The sequence below is a fragment of the Drosophila hydei genome, unplaced genomic scaffold (assembly GCF_003285905.1).
Source record: "Drosophila hydei strain 15085-1641.00,03,60 unplaced genomic scaffold, DhydRS2 tig00008139-arrow-pilon, whole genome shotgun sequence".
Taxonomy (NCBI): domain Eukaryota; kingdom Metazoa; phylum Arthropoda; class Insecta; order Diptera; family Drosophilidae; genus Drosophila; species Drosophila hydei.
The window spans coordinates 3,179,833-3,198,708 of NW_022045847.1; the positions used below are offsets into that span (position 1 = coordinate 3,179,833).

The following is an 18,876-nucleotide window of genomic DNA, read 5'->3' on the forward strand; positions in this document are numbered from 1 at the left end:
AGTTAAAAAAAAAAAACTGCTGTCTTTTGAAAATGCATATATAATAATTTAATATAATAAACGAATTACTTAGTGTTATGTCAAATGTCAAATACAAATCAAGCTAAAATATTGGGTCTATCGGCAAATCAAATCAGAAAAATATTTTGCATCCCACTTTTGGCAGTCACGGAAACAATAAATTGAAATACGCCTGGGAGGATTAATCGATGTTGAGACTTGGATTAAGAGTTAAAGACAAAATGAGATTGTAACCAAACTTCATAATGCAAAATTAAAATATAAAACAATAAAAAATATTTCATCGCCACCAGGCTCGAACCCAGGGACTCTACCAACACAACCACTGCACCGCTTGCGAGAAGCGTTGCAAATTTAAGTAGTAGCAATAAGTATTCAATCGCAATTTCGATTCTTCGAATAGAAAAGAATACACGCACTTGAATGTATGTGCATGTGTATATGACAAATGCGAGTGCGTGGCGCTGCTGAAATGTAATTTTGCAAATTGGCCAAACGTGTTGTTTAATAACTTCTGTTTTACTTAATGAATTTTAATTACATTTTCAGCATATGATCTACCTATTCTATTAGAGTAATTGTCAGCTTAGCAAAAATTCACTTATTTACATATTGGCTCTATTTTCAATTGAATTTAAATTTAAAGGATTTGGGTAAATTTGGAGCCGGTATCCGAAATCCAACAAAAATCAAAATTGCATAAAATATACATAAAACTAAATACAAAATTTGGGGCTCTAGCTTTTAAGACGTACGAGATATAATTTATTAACTGCATTTCGATCATGTATTTATTCGATAACAATTAAATTTGGATAGTTATCGAATATATGAAACAAACTTGATATGCGCGTGCTATACAAGGACCTACAATTTCAAGCTCTTATAGATGCTGAGATCATTCACATATACGGACAGACGAACGGACAGACAGACAATCGACTCGGCTTGTCGTCCAAGATCAAGAATATATAAATTTTTTGGGGTCTGCCACACCTTCTTCTGCCTGTTACATACCTTTGCACAAAACCATTACACTCTGATTTCCCATTTTCAATGGGAACAGTGTATAACGAATAAAAACCGACATTGGTGACTTGAACCAACATTGCCTACGCAACGCGCATAAACTCTACCAACACTGCCATTTGATAAATTGAATAAAAGCAAAAAAAAAGTCTCTTCACCACCTGGCATTGAACTCAGAACTCATTTTCGAAGAGCACCGCCTCTACCAACACCGTCACTCCGCTCCTTGTGAAATCTTGTGAATAAGGCGTGACCGGCCACAATAAACGATATAAACTTGATCACCATAGAATTATGTATGTATATGTATATGTTAACGGACGGTCATTTTCCATTTTTGATTTCGTAGTGAATTTCGATGTATTAGGGTAGGCAACTCAAATTATAACTGACTCTCGCTCTTTTTCATTTCTCTACCTCGCACCGAACTACACAACTTCTTTGCCTCCGCGCCATAACAGTGCTTTGTCTAGCTACAAAAATGCTACCAAAGGAGCATCATTAAAGATGATGCAATATACAACACAGCAACGCCACCGTTGGTGATCCAAATACTTAAACAGGCTATGACACGACACGGCCATCCTGACATATACATGCCCTCGTATACTCAACTTTTGATGATACATCCAATTCAACTTTCCTTTCATACAACTGTTAACGTTTATTCGTAATAATAAAAAATAAAAACATATTTTCCTTAGTGCAGTTCAATTCAATTAATTCACTTATGCTGGTTACTAAAATAAAACATAATCGTTTTCATTCATCATCAATATGCCGACTTTACATTTCGTTTGACCAAAATTCAAAACTCAATGCATAATTTCACGCAGAAAAGCAATTATAGTCGTCTCACTTCGACGGCTCACCATCATCTTACTTAGGCGCCTCACACTCAGCTTCCACTAGACCATTTGACGAGCCTGGATCCTCATTATCGATGTCCAGCTCATAAGGTGCATTTCCCTCTGGAAGTTTCCCTATGTCATGACAATATTTATATAGTCGTTTACTTGATAACGATTTTAAGATGTATTTGTCACCATCTAAGTTTTTAACTACAAAAAATGATTCCTTAAATTTTGGGTCTAGTTTTGTCTGGAGTCTCTCCTCATTCTTAAGAAATCGGTTTTTATTATAAGAGGCTAAAGACTTCAGTTACCAGTTGCTCGAGACCGTGTGGAGTCTAAGTCTACTTGCAACCCTGTATCCAATGGAAGAGCTAATCCAAATGGCTGACCTTCTTTCCCTATTAGCATTTCTAAGGGGTTTGCATCAGTTTCCCGACTAATTATGCAGTTTAACGCTAGCTGCACATGGCAGAGAGCTTCTTGCCAGGGTCTCTGGTTTAATTGGACAGCAGTTAATAGATTTTTAAGCGTGCTCATTACGCGCTCAATTTGTCCATTAGCACGGCTTGCCCCAGTCGCAATTAAATTAAGTTTGATGTTTTTTGTACAGCAAAACTCGTGTGCTCGAAAAAGCATCTGCCCTGGTTTGCTATAATACGTGTTAGTACACCGAATAAGAAAGTTGAGGACTTTATGGCCTTGATACAACTCTCTGTATCTATTTTGAGAGTGTGGTAAATGTATACGAATTTTGTTAAGCCGTCAATTTGAACTATAATATATTCCTTTAGATCACTTTTACCACTTCCTTTACCAGTAATGTCCACATGGACAGTGTGCCAAGGAATGCTGACCTTTGGGATAGGATGTCGTTCTGCTTGAACTTTACCAGGTTATACAATTGTCAACAAATTTACGGACATATTTGTTCATTTTCTCATACCGATAAAATTGATAAATCTTGTCATGTGTTTTTTGCCAACCAAGGTACATGCTTGACTCATATACTTGATTAACTACTGACCATCTGAAAGTTCGGGGCACAACTGACAAGCATCGTGTTTTACCACTTTTTTGGATTTTCCGAAACAACAGCCATTTCTTAAATCATATGTTTCAATTACATCATCTTGCGACTCGTTGGAATTAAGCTTCCTTATAATGGCAACAATATCTGGGTCCAGTTGCTGTTCGGCAAACATTGAAATTACCGTTGTTTATTCGCTTCTCGGAAATTGTTTCCAAAATTAATTTGTGGATTTCTAGATAACAAGTCGACGTGTGCCATACCTTTTCCTTCTATGTATTTTGTATATTGAAGGATTGCAAATAAGACCACCAACGATGAACTCTAGGAGTAAGGTCTATTTTGGTTCGCGGTGTCTTAAATGAATTGTAATCGGTGTAAATCTAAAATTCTCTGCCAAGCAAGTAATGACGGAAATTTTTAGCGGATGCAAATACAATAAAATACAAATAAATAGTTTATAACTCTATCTAAACTCGGTTGGCAAAGTTGTTTTGCTAAGGTATTCCATCGGATGTAACATGGCACTAAATCCGATTTAGCTGGCGTCAGTGTGTATAGGGTATTGCGGGTCGAATATCCCCAGAACTGATTCGTTTTTAAGAACCATCACAATTTTCTTGCGAATACTTTTCAACTCTGTATTCAAAGCAAAACTTTCTGTTCCTGTTGTTAGAGAATATAACGGCTTTATGACTTGACCGATAAATTGTCGTACACCAAAAACTGTTTGTGGCGGTGACAAGGATATTAACGCAGCAATTTTTCGCGGGTTTGGTCGAATTTCTCCTGCTCTTAACTCATATTCCAAATACTGAACGACTGTTTTTAAAATGCTACATGTGTTGACATTAAAAATGAATCCAGCTTCTGTAAGAATGTCCAGTACTTTTCTTAACCTTTCCAACCATAAATCGACTGTGGATGACACGATCATTATATCGTCTATGTAGACAATCACAAATGAATATATCAGGTCACCCAAGGCTCGAATGACTGCTCGTTGAAAAACAAATGGCGCATTTTTAAGTCACAAATGCAGTGTATTCTATAGAATCAAGGTGAATTGGAATTTGGTGGAAACCACTTGCCATATCAAACCACGTGAAGTAATTTGCTCCACGCAACATCTGGTCGTTTATAATCGGCAAGGGATATCTGCCAATAAGTGTGTTTGTATTGAACTCTCTGTAATCGACACAAAGTCGATATGTACCATTTTTCTTGTGTCAATCAAGCGAATTTTCATTTCCCCTGTAGTAACTCGTAGATGGTGTCCCCTTGACATGTGCAGTGGGGTAATTCTCAAGCATTTTTATTAATTTGTTTTTATCAGTTTTGCACAATTCGGTATCAAGATTGGTAAGGTCAACTGGTTGTGTTGATTACATTTTTATAAATATATACCAATTCAAATACTGAAACTTCATGTCTTAATATCATCATAGGTGCACAGTCAGTTGAATTTAGCCCGGGTTGATCTCGGAAAAAACTCAAGGTTCGTTGTAGTATAAATAGATGTACATCACAATTAGACAGCTGCATGAGCAAATTAAGTTTTAAGTAACTATTATGTTAATAAAATATCACCTTGAGGCGATACCAATCGTATGATATTATATCTTGATGGCTTTGAGGAAACTAGTCTTAGATTTGAAAATTTTAATTTTTTTATGTTCCTTTTATCGATTTCGCCTGACTTCTCATGTTAAATTGATATTTTCGCGTACTGTATTTCGTTTCGAATCTACTTCCCTAAAAACACCAGCCTGCATATTATCAGGTCCCAGAGCCTTTGTGTTCTTCAAGTTGCTCCTCGTTGAAGATAATGGTTGAAGTGTGAAGTTCACTATGGGATCCTCCGGTTCTGCCTTTACCTTTGTAGCTACTCTGTAGTTTCCCAGCTTCTTCTACTTTGTAGCCAAATCTTTGCAAAGCCCCGGATTAAGTTTTTTTATGCCTTCTTGTATGTTTCGGAGAACATGCACGCTGCTTTGCCTTTTTTCCAGGTTTTATGAGGACAGTTTCTGTTGGGTAAACGTGTAGCAGCTCTTCCTGGTCGGATACAGCGCTTTTAACATCCATGCTGACGTTTTTCTTTTTCATTAGCTCATTGATTCATGTTTTTGTAAAGAATACGCAGATAAAGCATATTAATATTTTATACAATTATACTCCCTTAAGTAACATTTTTAACATATATATAAATATCTCATCCAATATTAATATCAGTTTACTCGAGCATCTTAAAGGGCACTGAGATTATGCACTCATGCTGACTTGGCCGCAATCGAGCACAGGCAACGAAATTAGGTTTTAATAAGCTCCACACGATAACCGTCGCGGTAGCGCAACGCAGTAGTCAGCGACTCTGACCAAGATTTAACTTTTAATTTAGTCCGAGCCCGAGTAATATTCCATTAAAGATAAATCAGGACGACTTTGTATCAGGATAGTATGTGGAACATTAATATATGTAATATTCAAAATGAAACGTAAAATATATCGAATACGGCAAAAACAAACAAATTTAAAATTATATATATCAATCTTTGTTTTTATTATGAAATATATCTATATTTGAAAAAACTAAATTTTTGATATTTGTATTTAAGTACGGACGACTAACCCATTCTGTATCGACAGCTTTGATATTTTCCAATGTTCCAAGTTTAATCTGATACAACTTCAATTGAAATCTGGGCCCAACTTCCTTTAATTTGATTTCTTTATTTATATACTTATATTGATGGTGTCTAAATGAAATGTTGTCTTCATTGTTAATAAACGAGATAACTCTTTCAGACTTTTCTTTTGGTACCGGAAACAAATGTTTTAAAATTTGTACAGCTCTTAAGCCAATATTGCTCTTAAAATTACTGAAAACTAAATGCGGCTTCTGTTCACTCATAGGTTCAATATCAGGAATATCATGACGCATTGTAACATCTGTTATATTAAAAAAAGCCGTTGGCCCAAATGGCAAATGGCATATCACAAGACTATCTGGAATGCCCCTATGCTCGTGTACTATTATAAAGTCTGTAACATTATTAGCTCTACAGGCTTCCATTAAGGTTTTCAATTGATATTTTCCTCTGTTCATTTGTTGAGCATTAGGAAATATCAGTCTAAGTTCTTTCACAAACATTTTTAAGCGTGAAGAGGGCTCATGGGATGTCGTTAACATAATTTTCGGATCCTGACAACCAGCATACTTGTATTCATCAATAGTAGTTATGTTTCCATTTTCCATATCTAAAAAGAAAACCACATTATATTTATATATTCTATAAAACGCAATGATCAGTAATTTACTTTATAATTTCAATATTCATATATATTTAACATACAGTGGTTCACAGCATATTTCAACCAGCACCTTAAAAAGTTTGTTGGGCTATAAAATCTAAACTATTGGGGATATCCCGAAAATTTAAATGTAGGTTGTTAGTGTGATGTTTAAACTAATATAAAATCAATTCATTTATTTTTTAAATATTTTTTCAATATTTAGTAATGTTTAAAAACTAAAAAATGAGACCAAAACAATAGTTAAAAATTTAAGGGCTACTATTACGCATGGTCGTGGCCGTGTTATGGCGTTTGTCTGTAGTGTGGCCGGCGTTGGAAAGTCAGTGTGCCTTTAAACTAAAACTTACACTTTACTTTTTATTGAAGTTTTTATAAATTCCTAATTCTTCTTAGGAAATAAGTTGAAAAAGCTGTGGTCTACTGTATATAGGTCCATACATATAAAAACTTTTTGCAATATTTGACAAATAAAGAAGAATCACATTAAATAGAAATTGAGTATTCAACAATATATTGTTTACAAACAGTACCTCCATCATATTTTAGAGAATTATACACTGTTACTCCGTCCAAAATGTTAGAAGGTCTAAGGGATTTATTTTGTTTTAAGGTGTCAGTTATAACCTTCATATTTTTCTTTTTTTCCCGAATCCGTTCATTTACAACTTTGGAATACAAAAATTCCCTTCTTTGTCTGGCCTGTTTTCTTAACATTTTTAATTTTCCTCTTTTCTATGTTGCCACGTGACTCTAGACCGGAATATTAGCGCCAGCATTTGATCGATATATTTTAAGCTAAGAACTTAAAATAACCATTTAATAGTAACTTGTCACTAGTGTCGAAAAACAGTGACTCATTCACAATGAAAACAAATGATTGAATTATAAACTAGCAAGTATAACATTTTCCAAACAATTTTGAATACGCACATCATCAGTCTTGTTTATACAACATTTTTTTTAATATATACGTGAGCTAAAATGGCAAGTCTTTTCAACTTTATTTGGTTTCGCGCAATTTCCGTCCAACCGTCCGTATGAAAGTAAACTATTTCGCCGTTATGGGATCAAGTGACTTAATATTTGGAATATATCTATATAGGTACCCTCGTCTCACAAAATGCTAAGGTTTCACCAAAACGCTCTATTGTAATTTGTATATTAAAATCTATACTACTTATAATTCGCATCATTGAAAATTAAAACATATACTCGAGAAGACAACCAAAAATAAAAGATATCTTATAAAATATCCGTAAAAACCATATATTTAAAAGTTTAATTGCTGGCATAGTATAGACCTTAATTAAGTATTATGTAGCTGGTAGCGCTTGATGTCAACATTCTGTACCAGTCTTAGTCGTATATATTTAAAAAATTAGCATAGAAATCATTTATATATGTTGTGGTTATCATGGAAATGGTATGGAAAATGAACATTACTAATACATAGTGTAGAACCAATGTTTTTTTATTAGCGAGTATATTAATATAAATTTGTGTGTCCATACATTTTCTATACATACCTATTATGAAATGCTCAACGTAGTAACCACTGATATTTTTAATCCTACTATGTCGATACTTCATAACCTTATTTATTGAAACAAATTCTCAAGGGCGATAAGATATTGGCAGAACTAAGATACGTTTTAGTTGATATGTCAGAAAAGTACTAATATAATCAAATTTAGTGGAAATTTAAATCGGGATTGGATCAATTATACATCCTAGTTATGATTGTCGGTTAGGAGTGTTTTTGTTGAAAATTTCACCGGTGAAGTAGCTTATTTTCGGTTGTGTTTCCACTGCGGCCGTGCAAAGCTGTTCGAATAGAATTAGGTTTCTATGATTCTCCTAAGTGTTAAAAAAGAGATACTATCTTGACTAGTCCATTTTAAGCGATCAACGATAACATTTCGGGAATTCACTTTGGTTACATACTTCCGCTTGACAGAAATACTTCCTTTTGTTTTGAGCTGTGTTGAGAAAGGTACATATGTTCGTGTATTACTAAATCTTAAAACATCAGATTATACATTGCACTTTCGCTTGACTTAATCACGTAGATGTATTGCGGATTCTTAAATTAATTTAGTTAAATTTTTCTATATAGATATTTAAAATATATGTTCTAATCTTTTCAGATTCACCATGGGTCGTCGGCCAGCTAGATGGTATTTAAATGTTTGAAATATTTTGTCCCCATATATATTTTAAAGTTAATCTTCTTATTTTAGTTACCGATACTGTAAAAACAAACCCTATCCAAAGTCCAGATTTTGTCGTGGTGTCCCCGACCCAAAAATTCGCATTTTTGATTTAGGCAGGAAGAAGGCAACTGTTGAAGACTTTCCTCTATGCGTACATTTGGTATCCGATGAATATGAGCAGTTGAGCAGCGAAGCTCTAGAAGCTGGACGCATTTGCTGTAACAAGTACTTGGTAAAGTTCTGTGGAAAAGACCAATTTCATATCCGTATGCGCTTGCATCCGTTCCACGTCATTCGCATCAACAAAATGTTGTCATGTGCTGGAGCTGATAGGTAAGCTTATTTGTAAAATATATTAGTTTTACACAATATTTACATTTAAAGTGTGCATTTATTCTTATATGTAAATATATATATATGTATTTTGTAGGCTTCAAACCGGTATGAGAGGAGCATTCGGAAAACCGCAAGGAACTGTTGCTCGTGTAAGAATTGGTCAACCGATTATGTCTGTCCGCTCTAGCGACAGGTACAAGGCACAAGTAGTAGAAGCTCTGCGTCGCGCTAAGTTCAAGTTCCCCGGTCGCCAAAAGGTATAAAGACAATATCCTTGTAAAAACTCTTATAATAATTTGTTAATTGTAATAGATCTACGTGTCTAAGAAGTGGGGTTTCACCAAGTATGATCGTGAACGATATGAAGAGCTTCGTGATGACAATCGCTTCGAGCAAGATGGATGCAATGTTAAATACCGGCCAGAACATGGTCCAATTGCTGCTTGGGAAAAGGCTCAGCGTGATCTTTATGCTTAAAATAAACTCCATTTGATAAATAAATCGATGGATCGTTGTCCATACTGCATAGAGACACGTTTGTTGAATGAACTTTAATTATTTTTATATACTGAACATGGAAGTGGCGAATCACGGTTTTATGGCTTTATAACGGACAGAAGGAGCAGTGGCAGACCTCAAAATATATATTGATCGGGACTACGAGCTCAGTCGATCGAGCCATGTTCGTCTGTCTATCTGCATGAACCCGTCGATCTCAAACCGTGAAATAGCTAGAGTATATTTTTAAATGGGAATAGTTTCGTTTAAATACATATAACCCACATTCCTATGTGTACGGTATTCAAGCTACGTTAAAAGAAACCAATAATTTTTTTATCGATAAGTAGGAAAATTGTATTGCAAAAGGTATGCACGAGTGCGTATTTTTACCGTGATCGCCGCGTTGACCCGGACAGAAGACTATGGCTAGATTGACTCAGTTGTTCGTTCTGAATATTTTTAATTTATTAACTCTGCCACGCATTTTTAAGTCCTATTACATAAATTTTAATATCAAAGCAAGGACTATACTTAAGAATCCTATAAATCATATAGAATCAGCCAGGTTCTAGAAACAACAGCTGCCACAAACAGACACCTGACGTGACGTGGACGTGTTATAAGGCTTGTGTGTCCTGTGAAAGAGTAAACATCTTTCACGTAGCCGTGCGTAAATACTTCTACTGCGCAGATGCTTGTAGTGACCACAGTAGTAAGTACGACAGATCCACCGAGCAAGAAAGTATTTCAGAGTACAGAAAACCAACAAGAATATTTAGCAGCTCAACTATTTATATACATATATCGACTTTGCCGTCGCAGGTGCCTACAATCACAATTAGTGTTGTCATCTGAATCTCGGGTAATATGTTGCACAACATATATCTTACATGAAAAGCATTTGTAGAATCATGAAGTTTTAATTTAAATTGTTAAAAGAAAAGGCTTTATTTTTTGACATAAATTTAGAAAGTGATTATTATTGTTATAAAATCAATATTCAGCATATTCTGGGATCATGATAAAACATTCCTCGCCGTATTCATCATGCTTTAGGGCATGCAAGAAAATATCTTATATCTTACAAACAAGTTTTTTTGTCAATAGCAATTGCAGGAAATACGTACATAAAGCCATCCAACCTTTTTAAACACTTGTTCTCGATTTTAGAATTGCAAAAGGTATTTTAATTATTACATTTAGAAAAACATGAAATGAGTAAGATTCAGCCTTCACTATCCTGCCACATAGTAACCTTAATTTTTGATGTACTAAAAACAGCCAATGTTTTGAGCAAATGTATGTAACAGGCAGACCCCATAAGCTATGTATGTTCTTGATCACTACAAGCCGAGTTGATTGCGCCCTGTCCGTCAGTCAGCATGTGTTAACGCGTCAATCTCAGCATCTATAAGAGTTAGCGAATTGAAATTTTCCTAGGTCCGTATACAGCACGCAATCAAGTTTGTTTCAAATAATCGATAACTTTTTTATTGTTAACGATTGAAAACATGATGCAGCTATTTAATTATATCTTTTATGGCATTAGAACTAGATCGTCAAACTGTTCTATTTACTTAAATGTATAAGATTTGCTTTTGCAAATTGGCCAAACGTTTTGTTTAATAACTTAAGTTTTACTTAATATATTTGAATGAAATTTAATGGCAATGAAATATTGGTCCTATTTTCAATAGAACTTACACTTAAAGAATTTTGTGGACATTTTTAGCCGGTATGCAAAATAGAACAAAAATCAAAATTGTAATAATATACGTAACAGTAAAAACAAAATTTTATAAATGAATTTTGATTGTTTGTAATCGATAACAATAAAAAGATATACTCGTTTCGATTATTTGAAACGAGTATATAACCTAGATTTGCGCGTGTTATACACGGACCTTCAACTAAAGCCTTTGGTTTTTATAGATGCTGACATTGATGCGTTCACACATACGGACGGAGCGACAGGGCTTTACTTTATGGGGTCTGCCACGACTCCCTCTGCCTGTTACACACATTTTAACAAAACCTATATCCTGATTCCCAAATTCAATGGGAATATCACATCCGGAATTGTGTAATTTTTTTAAGTTACTAGATGTATTTAACTATATACATAGAGTCATATAATCTGATTTTACTTGGAAAGATGCAGGGTTCAAGATATCTTCTCGAGCCACTCACTTGGTACATTTAGTTAGTTATTGTTGGTGAATAATTTTATTGTTTACTGTACATTTAATTTATTCAGTAAGTAAACATTTTTCGATAACATTCAAAGAATTTCAATTTTAATGTTTTTTTTTTTTATTATTTTTCATCACGAGGAATTCCCAAATGGAAATTGGACCATTTTGCAGCATTTGGGTAATCGAACTCTCCCTGTCAATATATATTGAAATGTAGATTCTTATTAAATGAAAAACATTTGATACTCACGGTAATGTGATCTGGCTCATGCCAAAGGTGCCAAATTACCCACCACCACATGGCTCCTCCAACTGCTACAGCGCCAATCCTAGTTGCCTTTGAGTGAGGCGGTGGTGCACTTCGATATGATACACTAAAAAAATTGACATAAATACGCTTAAAGATAATCAGTAAACAAAAATTATGTAAGGGCTGCAGAATAGTCAACAAATACCCATTTTAATATTGACTTACACATGACTCTTTCTGTTAATTAGTTTTGTGCCACCATTTAACAATTGAATTGCTTTCTCCGTCGCTAAGACACTTTTGAAAACTTTCAGATTCCCGAGCATTTTCGCTGTTAATAAGTAACTTAATATTTAAAAGCTAGCTAGGTATGGTATAATATAAAATATCGATAAGTATTTGGGTAAGTGAAATTGTTTTGATAAATTTGTGACGTTATGTTCGTGAAGTACGATTTTCGAAACATAAGATGACAGTAATAAAAATGAAAATTTTCTAATACGAAATTAGGCATCGCAAATAAATAAACATTATTAATTTGCTTTTTTCTTTAACACCGACTATACTATAAGTTCCCAATTTGCGACCAGTTACTAGAGCTTTTGTGTAATAAACGGTTACTATTAACAAATACTCGTCTTTATACCCTGGTGCTATTGAAAATGGGAAATCTGGGTTTAATGGCTGGAGGATATAGAGGATATCATGAATGCCCCAACATGTTAAGCATGAATTAAAAAGTGTGAAAAAGTTTTAAAAAGTCTATGTTTAATAGTAAGAAGCCTAATTTTAAATTCTATCTAACCAATGATCCGGAGATTAAGTAGATAAAGTACGGACTTGGATCCTCTATAATTGTAGCAAGTCTCTTGATAGACCACCACAGAGTCCCGATCTGAACAACATTGAACATATGCCCACACATGCCCACCTAAAGATAAGAGGAAGAAAACGGGATCCAAAGAACCGCACACAGCTGAAAACGATTATCCTAGAAGAGTGGCAAAAAATCCCTGTAGAATAGTTAGTAAAGTTGGTGCATTCAATGAGACAATGCCTCCAGCATGTATTTTGAGGTAATAATAAATATTAAAGTTAGCACAATTCGTTTTTTATTTAAGGTTAACAACAAAGTGTTTGTATAAAAAAAGTTAGTAGATTTGGTTTTTGTTGTTTATTTTGTTACACATTTTTAGTTTTATTGTTTTTTTTTTATAATTTAACTCAATAATTATTACTGAACACTTAAACATTGAAAAAAGCTCATTAACGGCCATTAATTTTGCATTTACAGTCAAAAATTATATTTTTTTTCGGTGTACAGTTTCTTGATAAACTGTACATTCAAGTGCGTGCATTATTTCTATTCCACTAATCGAAATTGCAATTTTATTGTGTTGTTACTTTAATTGAGACTAAAAATTATTGCACAGTGGCGATGATAGTAGAGGCGGTGACCGTGCCGAGAAGTTATTTGATCAATGCCAGGCAGTGACGGGGCTTTCTTTGTATTTTGTATCCTGATCCCATTAAAAATGAGAAATCAGCGTATAAAGGTCTTATCGAATAAAAACATGATCGAAATGCAGTTAATAAATTATATCTCATACGTCTTAAGAGCTAGACTCTCCAAATTTTGTATTTAGCTTTTTGTATACTTTATGCAATTTTGATTTTTGTTAGATTTTGGATGCTTGCTCCAAATTTCCCCAAATTCTTAAAAATTAAGTTCAGTTGGAAATAGGGCCAATAAGTGAAGGAGTTTGCATTGCTGCCATCGAATATGTAGATCATATGCGGAAATTTCATTAAATTTCATTAAGTTAACCAGAAGTTATGAAACAAACCGTTTGGCCAAATTGGCACAAAAGCATTCAAATGCATGCATTTTACTCTATTCGAAGAATTGAAATAGTGTTTGAATTGTAAACAACTGTTGTAGAGATTATATCGACGTTTTTACTCGTATTTTTTTTTTTGTTTGAGATACTCGATACAAACAATGGAAAACATTAAAAAACGCAGATATGACTGGGACCAGAGATTCTCCTAATCAGCACCTAGCAAAACAAAGAGTATACATGATGTAACCTGTAAGAATAAATGCAATAAGACTGTGTGTAGCGGAACATGGCAATTTTTATCTGTTATCATTTCATATTTTATTGAGTTATTTCGACAATGGTTCTTATGGTTCTACAAATATTCGATATATGCCAACAGACTTAATGCTGGAAAACAACTTTTTTTCGTATTTCACTACAAATTGCAAGAGGTTTCAATACAAAATAACAATTGATTAGACGTAAAATATTATTTGTATCGATTTTCGACCTGGCGGCGGACTGAAAATCATATTTTGGAATCTGCAATGATTTTTCGGAAACTCTGACTCCAAACATTTACGAAGGCTAAATAAGAGCTTTTCTATTCAGTTTAATTAGCTAACGCCCAATGCGTTTTTACAGACAAAGATAATTTATCGTGAGAAATTAATATAAAGCTGCTGCGTGCATGGAGACGATTTTTGTACAGAAAACAGAAGCAAAAAATATAAGCTATAAGTAGCGAGTTCAGCAGAATATTATATATGTTTGCTTACGTTGAGTGCACTAAGAGTAATTGTGAATATACTTGACTGTGGAGGCGTTCAGTTGCGTAATGATCTTAATTCGTCTGACGGGGGGTTCAAATGTGTCAGCTAGCAGTTGCTGCCTCTGGTCTCTCCTCTTAATCCGTTGGCTGTGTCTCCGTCTGTATAGCATCCCAATTTTTCGATGCTTCGCAGGGATCTCTGGGACGTCCAGGCACATCGTTGTTGATTTTAGTGTTTTGTCCCAGTGTTTTGTTGATTATCTATACTTTTCCCAACATTATTATGGGAACTAAATCAACGCCAATAACAACATCAATTTGACTGGGCTCGTTAAAATGTGGGTCTGCTATCTCGCAGCCATTCCAATCCTAATTGACATCCATGTCAATTTTCTTGGTCGGAAGAATTTCTGAAGAATTGCTTTTAAGCCTGGGTTTGGTTGTTAATGTTCACATTTTCCAAAATTCCTTGAAGTTCCATTTTTAAGGTTAAGGTTTTTTGCGAGCATCCATCTATAAGAGCCCTTAGCTGCTCGTATTTTCCAGACTTGTTTTTAATTTGGATGAGCGCAGTCGCCAGCAACGTACCTTGCCTTTTATTTTCATTTAGACAGTTGCTGCTGGTTGGGGTCTTAACTAAACACTGTTAGCTTTTAGCTTCATATCTAGAAAGAATATTTTATTACAGATCACGCTTTCTTCGTTGAACAAAAAAATGTTAGAATAAATTATTAAGAATTCTTAGTTTATCATATTTTGTTACCGCTGCGGCTGGTAAGTTCTGGGTACAAAATATTTGACGAATGCATTACTCTTGTGTGTCAGCCGTTAACTTTAACATTTTAACAATTTCTCTAATAATACACCGGTCAAGCCGGAGTATTGATTGAACAGTCTTCTGCTGTTTTAATTGCGAATCAATCTAATACCAAAAGAATAAGATATTCTGAATAAGCTTAACATTAACAGTTTAAGAAACGCTGCTACAGAGTCATAGTCGGCAAGGCGACCTGGCGTCGGCGATAATGCTGCTTACCGCTGGATTTCGTAGCCCGGGCGTTAGCTTGAACTAATTTGGATAGCCCAAGTTTTCCATCCAAATTATAATTAAGATATTTCGTATAGAAATAAATGGCGTCTATTGTGAAGTCAATTGAACTATATTCTAAATTATGTAATGAAGATGTAATGTTCGACAGTTAGGAGAAATGTTTATTTATTGGTTAATATATTATTGGTCAATATAATTGTATGAAAATATATGTATGAATTACACATTTTAATTTATAAATATATTCTAAAATTATATTGTAAATTTTATATTATATATATTTAGAGTACATTATGTAAAATATAATATTTTTACTTTAACAGACATTTGTAAGTAACTGATTCTGATTGAATGATGATACATCGGCGATAATTTAAACTATCGCTTTGAAAATATGTCTATCGGTATACTCGCATCTTCAATGGTTTCTTGTTATTTTAAATCAGTTTTCCAAGATGAGTTTACTGGAATGGAAAAGTGTTGAACTTTTCGATTTTGTTACTTTACCATCTATCCAATTAAATGAGAACAATACTGAAATTACATCGCACTGCTGTAATATAGTTAAAGCTGCAAATGGAAGAACAAGCACCACGTTTGTATTTTGTGCGAAAAGTGGAAATGTTTATGTTGTAATAAAAAATGGTGTAAAGTCAAGGCAAATAATCTTTAAATGCCATGACAGCCATAAACCGATTAAATTATGCTCCATAACAACCACCAATTTACTTGCCATAGTTTCACAAAAAGATAAATACGCTTTATGCATTTGTATTTATGACCTAAACCAGATAAAAAAGGAGGAACACCCACCTTGCATCTCAACTGCAAATATGCAAGTATCAAGTACTGCAACATCCTTACATATAGCCGTCATTGGGCCCGATAAATTACTTGCATTGGGTGTTGGCTTTGAAAAAGGTGATATTCTGTTACATTTTGGTACCAATCGTGAGCTGGCCTTAAGCATCCGCCGGCATACCGTTGCTCTAAGCCCAATAAATGGAATACAATTTACAACTTGTGATCAGCAAAATGAAATGAGAGCTTTCAATGTGTTCGTTATAAGTGTCGATGCAATATATTGCTTAGTATTAAATGATAAGAATACAATCGATTCCAAAATGGTTCTTGATAACAATAAAAATATTTCTAACCAGTGTTGCACATTATCCCAACCAGTAGTTTCAGATTCCTTTCTTGTTGTTGGCCGTAATGATGCTATCTACTGTTTTAGAAGCGATTGCAGAGGACCATGCTATGCTATTGAAGGACAAAAACAATTTCTTTCATGGATTGACAATTATCTTCTTGTAGTAGTTAAAACTAATTTTGGATCTGCCATTACAGTAGTTGATATTGATAACAAGTTAATTGTTTTACATAAACGAATATCAACTGTGATGGACATAATCAGTTTCAACAAACTATACTATTTTATAACCAAAGACGAAAATTCTAAAAATGTATGTGCATTTAATGTTTATGCTTTAAATGAGTATCAGATAAATATCAAAGTAAGAACGCTTATTGAAAAGTGTATGCATGATAGCGCCCTCATGATGTTAGAAAGGGAAGAAAACCCGCATCAATATGATGATGTGGCATATGTACGTTTGAAATACGGTAATAATTTATTAGCAAAAGGTTTTTATGCTAGAGCAGTTAGTGAATATGCTCAAACCATTGGCATTTTGAAGCCGTATCACATTATTTCAAAACTATTAAGTTCGAGACACAATGATAATTTAATACAATATGTAAATAACTTATTAAAAAGTAAAATCATTACAAATGAGCATCACAAATTACTTCAAAGATGCCTTGATCGTACAAGCCTACGTTCTAGGATTGAACAGCTATGGATTTCGAGAAATGATACTACCCGCATTTCTGATTTTAAACAGATATCAGTTAGAAGTAGCAACATGTCACACTTGATGGATACATGGAATAATTTTCAAGAAACTGATTTTAACAACAACGACGAAAGTGATATTTTTAATTTTTACCTTGAGTATGGGAAGGAACTTTTATTGGCTGATACCACGATTGTTTTAAACACTATGAAATCATTGGTAAAGAGCAAGAAAATTAAGGATATACTTCGCTTTTTAATTATATTTCCAAATTATTTAGAATTTAACGCAAATTTACTATCGTACTATGTAGAAAACTGTTCATTCTGCGATGAAAAGTTACTCTATTATTTGCTCACCCTTTATTTGGGACTATGGCGAGAAAAGAAAATATTATCCAAGGACATAACTGATTTAGTAAAGAAAATGCCAATTAGATTTGAGAAGATTTTAACACTATCGAAGACTTATTTATTTAACATTGACATTGAAAATTTGGGAACTAATGAAGAACCTCAATTTATTTCTGAGGAACATAAAAACTTTCTTCAATGCTTGAATCAACACATAAAGAAGAATCCAAATCTTACTTCATTGTTGACAATCAGTCACCAATCATTGCTTACAATATTGCAAAAATTGTGTGGTGGTTCCGAAATAAAATTAAGAGATACTAAACCGTTTTTGACTGAAAAATTCATTAAAAATACTATTGATGCCAAATCCGAACTTAAGTCCATTGCAGATCTTAACTGTGAAATAGCAATCCATAGTTCACTGGAATCCCACTATAAACAAAATCCAATAGAATTCCGCAACAGGTATTGTGATGTATGCCGTCAATCATTGCATATGCCGGCAATTTATTATCTTTGTCAGCATTCATTCCACAAAGATTGTCTGCGCTTTAATTATAATATAAAAGAAGGTGATGACGTCGGCTGCGTGTTGTGCGCCACAAATTTAAAATACTTTGAATCAGATGATGAAAATATTTATTTAAGTTGTAAATCTTATGATATAATAAAGGGAATTTCAAATGTTTTCGCTTCTGGTATAGATAACTTATTAATATCAGAAGATTGTGATAAAGAAGAATATTACAATGCTGTCGTCTCCAATGATATGACCAATCAAAATACTTCGGAACGTACAAAAAATCCATTTGATGACAACTATGATTCTAAGTATAACTGTAGTTAAATGCTTCAGTAATTTTTATAAAGATGTGCATCCAATATATATTAGATTGTAATACACCTTTAATGATTAAATACAACTGTTTTAAAATTTTTAATTTATGCGTTTAAAATATACAATCAGACAACAAAACAATTCAAAAAGCTACAAATTAAATTCAAGAGTATTGATATGCATTTTTGTGAATGGTAGTTATTAAGGAAGGTAAGATGTTATTGTTATAAGTTGTGTGACAGCAAAAAAAACATGTTTGAATTTTTGGCAGTAATTATAACATCGAATGGTCCTTCAATAAATAAATAGTTTCAAAATAAAATAAAATGTTCAAATTTCTAAAAAAAACTTGCTTTATGGGAATAATTTGTCATATTGACCTTGTTTGTTGAAAAATTTAACTTTTTTCGACTTCTTCATAGTAGTACAGTACGGT

At 33.6% G+C, this 18,876-nt stretch overlaps 4 protein-coding genes across 4 annotated transcripts; 2 read left to right on the forward strand and 2 right to left on the reverse strand.

Moving 5' to 3' along the window:
- Nucleotides 1-5,240: 5,240 nt before the first annotated feature.
- Nucleotides 5,241-7,041, reverse strand: LOC111600836 (U3 small nucleolar ribonucleoprotein protein IMP4). Its single transcript, XM_023317140.1, has 3 exons — nt 6,777-7,041; nt 5,488-6,189; nt 5,241-5,302 (listed from the first exon to the last, which is right to left on the reverse strand). The coding sequence occupies exons 1-3, from the start codon at nt 6,958-6,960 to the stop codon at nt 5,241-5,243; spliced, it is 948 nt and encodes a 315-aa protein (XP_023172908.1). The 5' UTR covers nt 6,961-7,041.
- A 1,131-nt stretch (nt 7,042-8,172) lies between these two features.
- On the forward strand, nt 8,173-9,327 carry LOC111600803 (60S ribosomal protein L10). Its single transcript, XM_023317093.2, has 5 exons — nt 8,173-8,239; nt 8,394-8,423; nt 8,487-8,792; nt 8,890-9,052; nt 9,108-9,327. The coding sequence occupies exons 2-5, from the start codon at nt 8,401-8,403 to the stop codon at nt 9,270-9,272; spliced, it is 657 nt and encodes a 218-aa protein (XP_023172861.1). The 5' UTR covers nt 8,173-8,239; nt 8,394-8,400; the 3' UTR covers nt 9,273-9,327.
- A 2,176-nt stretch (nt 9,328-11,503) lies between these two features.
- LOC111600839 (NADH dehydrogenase [ubiquinone] 1 beta subcomplex subunit 2, mitochondrial-like) lies at nt 11,504-12,145 on the reverse strand. Its single transcript, XM_023317144.1, has 3 exons — nt 11,967-12,145; nt 11,742-11,865; nt 11,504-11,684 (listed from the first exon to the last, which is right to left on the reverse strand). The coding sequence occupies exons 1-3, from the start codon at nt 12,065-12,067 to the stop codon at nt 11,613-11,615; spliced, it is 297 nt and encodes a 98-aa protein (XP_023172912.1). The 5' UTR covers nt 12,068-12,145; the 3' UTR covers nt 11,504-11,612.
- Nucleotides 12,146-15,806: 3,661 nt separating this feature from the next.
- LOC111600820 (vacuolar protein sorting-associated protein 11 homolog) lies at nt 15,807-18,565 on the forward strand. Its single transcript, XM_023317120.2, has one exon. The coding sequence runs from the start codon at nt 15,843-15,845 to the stop codon at nt 18,447-18,449; it is 2,607 nt and encodes an 868-aa protein (XP_023172888.2). The 5' UTR covers nt 15,807-15,842; the 3' UTR covers nt 18,450-18,565.
- Nucleotides 18,566-18,876: the final 311 nt, after the last annotated feature.

Excerpts from the sequence above, each read along its gene's own strand:
- LOC111600839 (XM_023317144.1), bottom strand. The coding sequence starts at position 12,067 with ATGCTCGGGAATCTGAAAGTTTTCAAAAGTGTCTTAGCGACGGAGAAA. Across the intron at positions 11,866-11,966 it reads ATTAACAGAAAGAGTCATGT|TGTATCATATCGAAGTGCAC; the intron begins GTAAGTCAATAT and ends CAATTTTTTTAG. Across the intron at positions 11,685-11,741 it reads ATGAGCCAGATCACATTACC|GGAGAGTTCGATTACCCAAA; the intron begins GTGAGTATCAAA and ends ATATATTGACAG.
- LOC111600836 (XM_023317140.1), bottom strand. The coding sequence starts at position 6,960 with ATGTTAAGAAAACAGGCCAGACAAAGAAGGGAATTTTTGTATTCCAAA. Across the intron at positions 6,190-6,776 it reads TTCTCTAAAATATGATGGAG|ATATGGAAAATGGAAACATA; the intron begins GTACTGTTTGTA and ends TTTTCTTTTTAG. Across the intron at positions 5,303-5,487 it reads AGATATATTTCATAATAAAA|AGTCGCTGACTACTGCGTTG; the intron begins ACAAAGATTGAT and ends AATCTTGGTCAG.
- LOC111600820 (XM_023317120.2), top strand. The coding sequence starts at position 15,843 with ATGAGTTTACTGGAATGGAAAAGTGTTGAACTTTTCGATTTTGTTACT.
- LOC111600803 (XM_023317093.2), top strand. The coding sequence starts at position 8,401 with ATGGGTCGTCGGCCAGCTAGATG. Across the intron at positions 8,424-8,486 it reads GGTCGTCGGCCAGCTAGATG|TTACCGATACTGTAAAAACA; the intron begins GTATTTAAATGT and ends TTCTTATTTTAG. Across the intron at positions 8,793-8,889 it reads TCATGTGCTGGAGCTGATAG|GCTTCAAACCGGTATGAGAG; the intron begins GTAAGCTTATTT and ends TGTATTTTGTAG.